This window comes from Dendroctonus ponderosae, unplaced genomic scaffold, assembly GCF_020466585.1.
Source record: "Dendroctonus ponderosae isolate FM_Combo_2020 unplaced genomic scaffold, Dpon_F_20191213v2 Dpon_F_20191213_3, whole genome shotgun sequence".
Taxonomy (NCBI): domain Eukaryota; kingdom Metazoa; phylum Arthropoda; class Insecta; order Coleoptera; family Curculionidae; genus Dendroctonus; species Dendroctonus ponderosae.
Genome location: NW_026018508.1, coordinates 12,885,657 through 12,895,472, shown reverse-complemented (window position 1 = coordinate 12,895,472; position 9,816 = coordinate 12,885,657). Strand labels below are relative to the sequence as shown.

Below are 9,816 nucleotides of genomic sequence, written 5' to 3'. Positions count from 1 at the left end.
TAAAAACGAGCGTTCTTGCTCATTTTGCTTCCGAGAAACATGCGAAACGGGACGGAAAACATGAAATTTTGCAATAATCTTACGCCACCCTTGCAGAAAACGCCCCTGAGAAGTGGGCTCAAACGAGATTTTGGCCAACTGTTTCTTTTCTTTCTGAGCCCCATCCGGGGTGAGAGCAAGACCGCACAAGTCGTGTCTTGCTTGGCTCACCACTAGTTCCGTCAGCTCGCGCGGGGGAACAATTGAAATGCCCAAGAAAGTCAGAAGAAACTCTCACGATAGCGCACACAAAAATCAAGAACAATGTCGATCTAACCCACAATCGAACACAATGCCATTTCAATTAAATCGAAACGCATCCGATCGCCGGCATAAAATCGGTCGAAACCGAACTTCCGTAACAATTAACGTTTGGACGTGCATCTTTAAGAACTAAAACCACTGGTTAAACGATGTGATTGGCCTAAATTCGAAAATATTGCGAACGGCCTGATGCAGTTAAACCGCTTGCGTTTTTGTGCCTCTCAAAGGATCTTTCTCAAACCTCTAAATCGTTGCAGTCACAGTCTGCTGAATAGTCGCATTCAAATTGGCCGATTACATTACTCACATCCAAACCTCCCATAACTCTCGGTGCGCTTTTAATTGGGCAGAAATGGGATGCCCACAACTTAGCCACCGACAGTGGGTTATAAAACTTGTCCCAGTATTTTAACGATTGGGCACATGCAGGTTCTATCTCCAGCTCCCATATTCATATTATCTTAATTGAAATGTATGGTACGGCCAAAGTATATTCACCTTTTACAATCAATGGGGCTGAATTTGCATCAACTTTCTTCTTTTTCCGCTCGGTGTTAGCGTGAAGAACCCTTCATTATGTTGTTGAATACATCGAGATTAGGCGGAAACAAGGAAAGTGAATTGGACAGTGTAAAGAGGATTTGTTGGTATGAGGAACTCGAGCCTAAGCGACCTGTTTAATGACACATTGATTTTTTTTAATGCGACAAGCGCTATGTATCGAAGTTGCTGTTCCATATGGCTCATCGGAATAATAAGTACCGGCAAAAATGCATCGCAATTAGTGGAGCGTGCAAAGAAAAGAGAAAGCATTTGGCTTATTGGAGCAAGTTTACGCGAGTTTACTCTATATGCGATCAGCAATGTAATAATAACGATATTAACAAGTCAAGCATTATATTCTTTTATTTTCGATCCTTAAAACTGTACAATACAAAAATACGGCTATCTATGTCGAATAGTTCTTAAAATATAGTTGAAAACTGAAAAAAACTGAATAATTTAAATTTAGTATTCCCAATATACGCAACCAGAAAGACCGCCAGTCGGCAATTGGCGCGCAGTTTGAAAATTATCATTTAGCGTCGTGAAGCATTTTTGTAAAACAAGTTGAAGAAGCGTATTTAAATAAATTGTGTTGAGTTTCCTAAACGCTATTATTAAGAGAGTTTTTAAAGTCCATGGCCAGTTTTCTGCTTGCATGTTGTCTACAGACATTGCGCTAAATGTAAATTTTTAAACTGCGCGCCATTGACCGGGTCAATGTATTAAAATATCTCGGTTATCGCTAGACGCGAGCACAGAATATTCCTCTTTTCTGGTTGGATATTCTGTGGACGAGAGTGTCGCGACCACAGATCACAGAGTGTCATATAATAGTTTGATAATCTGTGGTGTCAACTACTTTGTAATCTGTGGAAACTAGTGGGCCGTTCGACGGTCGTGTTTGATGTTTTTACGAATTGAAAATAAACCAAAAAAATGTATTGTTTTTTATAAAAAAACACGTACGAAGACAGATAAATGAATAAACCAGATGTTTTGCTAGTAAAAGCTTTGTACAGGCATGGCAAATCCAAAAAACCGTAAAACTGATCAGCAATGTATAGACGAAAACCCCTTCGACGGATTCCTGATAGATGATAATGCGATCTTGAATAGTATCGAAGGTAGACACCCTTGCCCTAAATGTGCCAAATCCCGGAAACTATTTTGCTATTCATGTTTCATTCCAATTGCCCCCCTGGAAGGAAAGCTGCCCAATGTCAAGGTTAGTGCTGGGTACACAACCACCCTTATTCTCTATTCCCCCTTCAGTAAGCAACTATCTCTTAAGTGCCCTCTAACACAAACAGGCTTGTAGTAAAGTGGGACAAAGAACGAATTGACTTCTTGCTTAGACTGTGCACATTAACTTGTTCTCATGTCAACACTAAATGAGTACGAACTTGTAGCTTCCACTGAAAATCGACATAATCAAGCACAAGCACGAAATAGACGGAAAAAGCACTGCTGGCCACGCAGCGCTGCTGGCCAGCAACGACGTGAACATCTACACATATCCAGACATTCCCGACTACACGAATGAGGCGGTGGTGATGATTTTTCCTGGACAAAACGCCATCAGTGTGAGCCAGTTAGTAAGTGGAGAGAACGTGCAAAGTTTGCAACAGTTTCAGAGTCAGCCTTTAGACCAGCTGCCGCCAGGCTATAATCGCAGCACGTTGATGCAAACGATCCCCAAAACCCGGGAGGAGACGGGCTTCACTCAAAGAGTGTCCAAGCTCCCCATTTCCAAAGCGGTGTTCATCGACAGCACATGGCATCAGTGCAAGAGCATCTACAAAGATGAGAAAATTCGCGCTATTCCATGCGTGGTAATCCAAAACCGGGTGTCACAGTTTTGGAGACATCAGAAAGGGAGCCCTAGATGGTACCTGGCAACAATTGAAGCTATTCATCAGTTTTTACTGGAAATCCACTTGCACTCTTGGGGCTTGAATCCGAACTACAAAGGCATACGGAACTGTTTCACCGAAAAAGGCCTAGAACAGTTCGATGGTTTGTACAGTGAGAATAGCCAGGCTTATAACGGACAGTACGACAATTTGCTGTATTTTTTCAAACACATGTACGAAGTGATTCATACGTATTACCAACACGAAGATCTTTACGCCTATAAAAGGAGGCTCAAGTGATTTATCAACATATTTGCCTTTGGGAATGAGATGAATGAGTCAAGAAATAAAATGTTTCTTGTTTGCATTTGAATAGTTTGATTGACGGTCTTCAAGCAACATCTCCAATTAAAACCATCTCAAATATCGCAAAGAAAAATAAGTATCATACGCTGATATTTCCAGGTAATGTGTTATTCATATTTAATCACTCCAAAAATGTGTGTAACTTCAGAACTCGATACAAACATTTAAACTAAAAGGCCGCAACCAACTTACAGCACAGGAAATGCCATGGTAAAAACATTTACAACTTACGCAGATCTAATACAACGACACTTCCATCCGAAGCACTCGCCCCCACTTTGTCCCCTCTAGAATTCCAACACACTTCGAAAATTCCTCCTGTACCTTTATAGCTGTGGACTAGTTGTCCAGACTGCGTTGACCAGATGTGTACGCATTTATCAAAACTGCCACTGGCTAAAAATTTCCCATCGGGACTGAAGGCAACAGAGTAGACTGGTTCAGTGTGTTTCGTCAGCGTATGCATACATGCCCCTCGCTCAACATCCCATAAACGCACAGTGGAGTCAAAACTAGCAGACGCCAGTATCAGATTCATGTTGGGATTTTGAGTACCGGGTCCAGTGGGGGACCATTTAATTGTATAGATTTCCTTTGAATGAGCTTGCAAGTCATGAACGCAAGTGTCTTGTTTCATTGACCAAATCTTCAGGGTCATATCATCCGAACACGATGCCAACAGGTTTCCTTGAGGGTCCCACTTGATTGCATTCACTTCATTCTGGAACAGTATAAGAATAGAATCATATGCCGAATGGGACAAATGCAGTACAGTACAGTGTGTCCTTGGAATGATTTAATCGGCCTATCCATTGATAGTTTGCATACGTGAATGCACTGGTCAGTTGAACATGAAGCAAACGATGTATTTGTTTGCCAGTCGACATCCAAAGCGGGCGCTGAATGGAAACTGAATTGCTGAGTGCACTGACCACTTGCTGCGTCCCAAATAATTGTCGTTTTATCCACCTAAAAAGTTTTGGTGGTCAGTTCATCCGGTGATTCGGCTACAGCGGTCTGATTGCCACTTACACCAGCTGAGAGAATGTAGTTTCCTTTCTTGTTCCACTTCAATGCAAATATTGGCCCTTTATGCTGTCCCAGTGTAGTGGTTAGAAGTCCAATAGTATTCCAAATTCGAGCATAACCGTCGTAACTTCCTGTAGCCAAAAGCGAACCATCACACTAGAATACAATCGGTAGTAGTTAGATAAACTCATTAAAATTTGCGGGAAATATATACGTTCCAATCCAAAGAGGTCACATCTTTGTTGCTAGGCACTTCGCATTCTCCCTTTCTGATACAATGTCTTAAAATGAGTTGAGCTTTGGGCTCGGCATTATCATTCAGATCCCATATTCGAGCAGTGCTATCACCAGAACCGCTTGCTAGCAGATCTTTGGTCGGATTCCAAGCACAGATAAACACTTCCGATTCGTGACCTCTCAATGCCGTTGCTTTCGAAGGTGGAATTTCTATAGATGAATCCAGGTCCATCGCCTCAGCTTGGGCAGGAGCAACCGCAGCTGAAAGTTAGCATTAGTTGAAACTTGTATATACTTTCCTGACTTTCAATTCCAAATCAAAATTAATTCCTGGGTTTCAGTCATTTATTGTCTTTATTTATCAATTATATATCAGGAATTAATTTTGATTTGGAATTAGTTGAAACACCAGAAGTGTGCTAATAATATGGTTCGATCCAATATAGTGCAATACAGTGGTGCTAAAACTTTACCTTCCTCTCCATTAGCTTCATTTGTTTCGTTTTTAATTGCCTGTTTCTGCTGGTTCTGTTGATTTTGTCTTGTGGCCACCACGTCGGGCATCACCGCATCAATGAGGCTGAGACTTTCAACCAGACGGTGCTCCGTCCCATCCTCCCCTATGCTAATTTCGGCCTCCGTGTACTGCAGCCCCTTTTGCAGAATACTGAGGAGAGCCGCAGGGGGGACCAGAGCCCCATTTATGTTCGACTGAGAAATATGCGATTCGATGCCGAACGTGTACGCAGAATGTTGAAAGCCTGCCATTCACAAACAGTGTTCTCAATTAATGTGTTCATTATGGGGGGGCGAACGCTACTTGCCTGACTCCTGCAGATAGCGGTACACTAGGAAATTCACTTCGTCGCTAGTTAAACTCATTGTAAATTTTCCATTCAGTGAATGTGAGAATCAACTAACCAACCACACTAGTCTTTTGAATTCCAAGTTTTTGTTTGATAACTATCAAGTAGTACAGAATACTACGCGGTTTCAGCAAAAATTGTTGCTTTGGATTAAAAACCCACTGTTGAAAGTCGTTATTCAGCTAGCGGCAAGTAGTGACCACGTTACAGGCAGAATAAGGCCTAAGGCATATAAACAGAATAAGAAACTAATCTCGCGTTTTCTGGCTTCATTTATGGACGATCCAATATTTCTTACTGAAATTATTGAACATTAACAGACGACAAGTTTGGCACTCAAAAATACTCACCATCAGCCCTCGATTTAAACTGAATTTACACCTAACACATCAATAACACAATAATAAAAATAAATATATCAGCTTTTGTGATTTGTTGCCTTCACTGTAAACTGTAATATAGTTTGACAGTTCTCCATCAAAGCTAAACATATGACAAATCCGACGTTGCCGATTATCACGATGAGTGGGTCAAGAAACTATTCTATTTATTTTATATAAAAAAAAACAGTTTTTTTAATGCATTTGCGTTGATGGCTTCAAACGAAAAAGAAAAATGAAGAAAGATTTAATACATTTTGCGGTAGTTTTCTATAAAAAAAGGTTTTTTTAAATACCAATAAAGGTACTTAAGTAGGGAAGGTTTGAAAAAAGTTTATTGGGTGATTTGATCCCAAATATGAAAAAAAGCCAAATATGCATGGGTCCACAAAGGGTTCGTTTTCGAAATACAAGGTACAAAATTATAAATTTCTGCACGACCGTTCGACAAATGTTAATGAAACTGAAAAAAAAAAAATGGTTAGTGAACGTTGTATAGAGGTGCGCTATTTCAAAACATTTGATTTTTAGCAATGACCACAGATCACAAAGTAACCTCTGTGATCTGTGGCAGTGACGTGTCTACCGCCATGTTTTTGGATGTTTTTGAAGGAAAAAATCGCACGCTATCAATTTTTTGAAGAAAAGTAGTCCATTTTGAACAAAAATGTGCGTGGAAAAAATAAAAAAATGGTGTGCATCACGGGACGCTCGACAGAAGTGATAACTTCATAACTTGTTTAACGCATGATGGCATTAATTATTTTATTTTATAATTTTAATATTCTTGTTAGTCTAATAATTTGTAAATGGTTCAGGAATAGGTAAAATTTAATTTAATTTCCTTTTGAATGTAAAATATCTTTTATTTGCAACATTTAACATTCTTTAACGAAATGTTGTACATATTGCTCTTCTTGGGTTTGTGTAAACTCTTCTTCTTGAGTTTCTGTACTTTTTTATTCGTAATTTCTTATATGCTTTGTATAATCTTTGACGTTCAGCACTAGTTCGTGGTTGATGAAAGCTACTTTGAGTTGATCTATTACTTACTGCTCCTTCTTTAGCACGAAATCGTTTTTGGCGTTCATCATTACTTAATACTTTTCGCATTATAGCATGTTTTTGTGACTGCTCTTGTCTATGTTGCTCATGAATGTCTGCTACAACTTGTATCTGAATAGGACTAAAAAATCAATTAATTTTGGTGATTGGAAAACATTCTATCTGTTTAGAATAGACGGTAAAACGAGGAAGAGCTATAGAGACAGGATACACTTGACACGCTATATATATACATAATGTGAGCCATCGCGAGTATGTTCAAAAAAATATTTTAACTGAACTAATCCAAGGCTAAAAAAATTAAACTAAATTGAGTAGATTTAATCATAAAGGAATCAAAGGGTATATGATTGGAAAAAATCCGTTTTGAAGCGTGGTAAACACAATTAATCATAGAAATAATATAGAGAATTGAAAATAAGCCCTAATAAATTCGTTTTACATATTTTACAACGATAAGCTGAAGAGAGATTCGTATCGTCTTAACATCAAGAATGCGTTGCGTGATCGAAAATAAGAAGACGGAACCCATGTTTTTTGAAATAACCGAGGTAAACTCAAATATGTTTTCAATTAAATTCAAAACATATTTATTACATATTATTACAAAACAGTAATGATGTTTATCATTTTATATTAAATATGAAAGATTACAAAATAGATATCTAAATATTGATAATTTGTTGTTACAAAATAAAATAACAAATAATAGAACATATTATTGCATTAAAAGTTATTAATAATAGGTGTGACACTTTATTTGCACTTAATCTTGAGCGTTTTTGATAAATTGTCCCTGCCTTCTTTAGAAAATATCCGCTCAACATCTGGTTTAACAATTGTCTCCGATGAAAATCACTAAACAAGTAGGTAATAATATTTTACCGAATCGTGCAATACAATGCAAATGGACATCATCTGGGCAGCATATGGACTACAGACGGAGAGTAAGACATAGGGAATTGGTACCGAGATTCTATCGATACGATTTAATTTAATTTAATCTTTTCTTGATGCGAATTTGCGTCCACAATCAATCAGGCGATTTAAAATAGGTCCAACAGTTTTTCAAAAACTTTATTGTAGTGGATCTTAGGCACAATATTCCTTCACAACATCGATTGTTAGTTTTTAAAACAATATTTAACAGTACACGGCAATGGGCATTTGCAATGATAAATACCCGGTCGTTTGAAGATGATTTTCAAAAGTTTGTAATACATTTTTCTGCAAATTGATGGACGATCCACATTTTTTTGCACTTAAACTGCTTTAGTGTGAATAATTGTGTGTGTACTTTAATTGGAAATTTAAAAGAGGGCGAAACTCGAACAGGCATTTAGTACATGAGCACCCTTAACCTAGTATTTGCAGTATCTGCAGCTTCTCCCTTGATAATTTGTTGATTCATTGTTATCAGCGTTATAAAATAAACTGCACCGAACACAATAATATCACACTCAATAATTGATAAATCGAAATCACCGTCAGTTTAATAACGCAATGTGTATTTGAAAAGTTTATTAGATCTACAGATGCACCCGCACTAAGAGAAAAATGGCGAATTCAAAGTGCATTTGTGCGTCCCAAGCCTCAGGCGCGAAGAGGCCGGAGTGGGGGTCGCCATGACCGAGAAAAATCGGACTTCACAAAAAATTGAAAACTTCAAAAAGGTTTCAGTATTATTCCCTTAAATGCCTGGGCAAACGCTTACCGCTAACAAGTTTACGTTCATTGGTAACCGTAAAGCCATCAATCAAAGCAACTTTTCGGGTATTTACTAGCTTCTCTCATTGAGTTTACCGTACATGTTTAATCCTATAAAGCAAAAATTTTTTTGCAGCCGAGCGTAATCTCAGTCTGGAACGGTCGACCAGGTCGACCTCATTTCCAAGGAACGGTAAAGTTGTGTGGTTGTGTGAAAGCGCTAGAGATCCCGCTTGGTAAATCTGGATCGACTATGCGCGTATCGCACTTGCAGAAAATATCTGGATTTCCAGACGCACGACCTGGAATGACCCCAGGAAGTGTCTCCCCCTGGCAGCTAGCGTTGGTAGTGATGAGCGGACGGGAGACGGCAGGCCTTTATTTAGGCCTTACTAAATGAAATAGGGAAAAGGGCGAAAATGGTGTCGCGGACGTGGTAGTGAAGGTATGGCGACGGGTGGAAAAAGTGCGAAGAAGTTGGACGGCGTGTCCCCAACTCCAGCCGAAGGGGAGTCGTCGGACAGTGATGGGGAGACGGAGCCGGCCAAATCGTTTCATAGACGGTGGTCAACAAACCGCGAAATAAACAATTCGGTACGTTCAGTGGTGTGTTTCAACCAAAAACAAAACCCACCCTTTGTGTGTTTTGTGGAAGAGCCGCATGCCGACTATTTTCGCTCTGTTTAATGGATTGTTTCTAGTAGACTGCCAGCACTATTATTTCGAATTGTTCAGGTTTTAATAGCTTTCCATTAAACGTATACATTGTTTGGCGGTTGTTGGTGCTTCTGGCATGTATGTAAATGAACGCTTATCAACGTTAAATGAGGCCCCGTAATGTTGTTTAGGTACCAGTTGCGTGTGTTATTACTTGTACATTATCCTCAGTAGCTGTAACTTGCTGACGCCTGTACACCTACATCGAAACTAAAATATATTTTTCAATGGAATGTTGTGTTTTTTATTATTAACATTCTTCCATTCGGTGCACGTTAATTTTGTTCGCCCTGCGTTGCAAGAACGGTAGACGTAATATCGATTTGGGCCCGTCCTCCGATGGTTTTGCCCTAAATCCCCTTATTACCTTTTCCTTCTCATCTAGATAATCATGTGTTCAAAACGCCCACGAAACTCGTATTTATGGGGTAACAGGTGTCCTCAGGGGCGGATCCAGCTTTAAAGTCAGGGGGGGGTTATGTAGAAAAAATACAGTCTTCTGTTATCTATGAAATTAGAAAAATGATCGTCGTTTTGTGCAAGGGTGGCGCAAGATGATTGCAAAATTTCATGTTTTCCGTCCCGTTTTGCATGTTTCTCGGAAGCAAAATGAGCAAAAACGCTCGTTTTCACATCATTCTAGACAGAAATGAATGGCCTTTTTAGAAAGTGAACCATCGATAAGGAAATGTTGGCAGTTTTCTCAAAAAATGCTTGAATTCAAGAAGTTTTAGGTTTGCGTGGTTT

General features: G+C 39.2%; 3 protein-coding genes across 4 annotated transcripts in view; 2 read left to right on the top strand and 1 right to left on the bottom strand.

Annotated features, from left to right (window-relative positions):
* Nucleotides 1–1,623: 1,623 nt before the first annotated feature.
* LOC109537494 (tRNA-uridine aminocarboxypropyltransferase 1) lies at nucleotides 1,624–3,069 on the top strand. Its single transcript, XM_019904268.2, has 2 exons — nucleotides 1,624–2,074; nucleotides 2,259–3,069. The coding sequence occupies exons 1-2, from the start codon at nucleotides 1,871–1,873 to the stop codon at nucleotides 3,000–3,002; spliced, it is 948 nt and encodes a 315-aa protein (XP_019759827.2). The 5' UTR covers nucleotides 1,624–1,870; the 3' UTR covers nucleotides 3,003–3,069.
* A 91-nt stretch (nucleotides 3,070–3,160) lies between these two features.
* On the bottom strand, nucleotides 3,161–5,680 carry LOC109537493 (F-box-like/WD repeat-containing protein TBL1XR1). Of its 2 annotated transcripts, none has more exons than XM_019904265.2 (7): nucleotides 5,551–5,680; nucleotides 5,159–5,497; nucleotides 4,808–5,095; nucleotides 4,312–4,595; nucleotides 4,101–4,253; nucleotides 3,846–4,037; nucleotides 3,161–3,789 (listed from the first exon to the last, which is right to left on the bottom strand). In XM_019904265.2, exons 2-7 carry the CDS (start codon nucleotides 5,214–5,216, stop codon nucleotides 3,289–3,291), a joined length of 1,476 nt encoding a protein of 491 aa, XP_019759824.1. In that variant the 5' UTR covers nucleotides 5,217–5,497; nucleotides 5,551–5,680; the 3' UTR covers nucleotides 3,161–3,288. The 2 variants fall into 2 exon arrangements, with proteins under 2 accessions (XP_019759824.1, XP_019759826.1); XM_019904267.1 differs by having other exon boundaries at nucleotides 5,159–5,422.
* A 2,640-nt stretch (nucleotides 5,681–8,320) lies between these two features.
* LOC109537264 (diacylglycerol kinase eta) overlaps nucleotides 8,321–9,816 on the top strand; it is a gene marked incomplete in the record, with an annotated part of 65,005 nt that continues 63,509 nt past the window's right edge. The window contains 1 exon segment of the mRNA XM_048665266.1: nucleotides 8,321–8,946. Coding sequence (XP_048521223.1) covers nucleotides 8,800–8,946 — 147 coding nt within the window.

Coding starts and splice junctions, on each gene's coding strand:
- LOC109537494 (XM_019904268.2), top strand. CDS start 1,871: ATGGCAAATCCAAAAAACCGTAAAACTGATCAGCAATGTATAGACGAA. Junction 2,075..2,258: donor GAAAGCTGCCCAATGTCAAG/GTTAGTGCTGGG, acceptor ACGAACTTGTAG/CTTCCACTGAAAATCGACAT.
- LOC109537493 (XM_019904265.2), bottom strand. CDS start 5,216: ATGAGTTTAACTAGCGACGAAGTGAATTTCCTAGTGTACCGCTATCTG. Junction 4,254..4,311: donor TGACCTCTTTGGATTGGAAC/GTATATATTTCC, acceptor ATTGTATTCTAG/TGTGATGGTTCGCTTTTGGC. Junction 3,790..3,845: donor AATCATTCCAAGGACACACT/GTACTGTACTGC, acceptor ATACTGTTCCAG/AATGAAGTGAATGCAATCAA.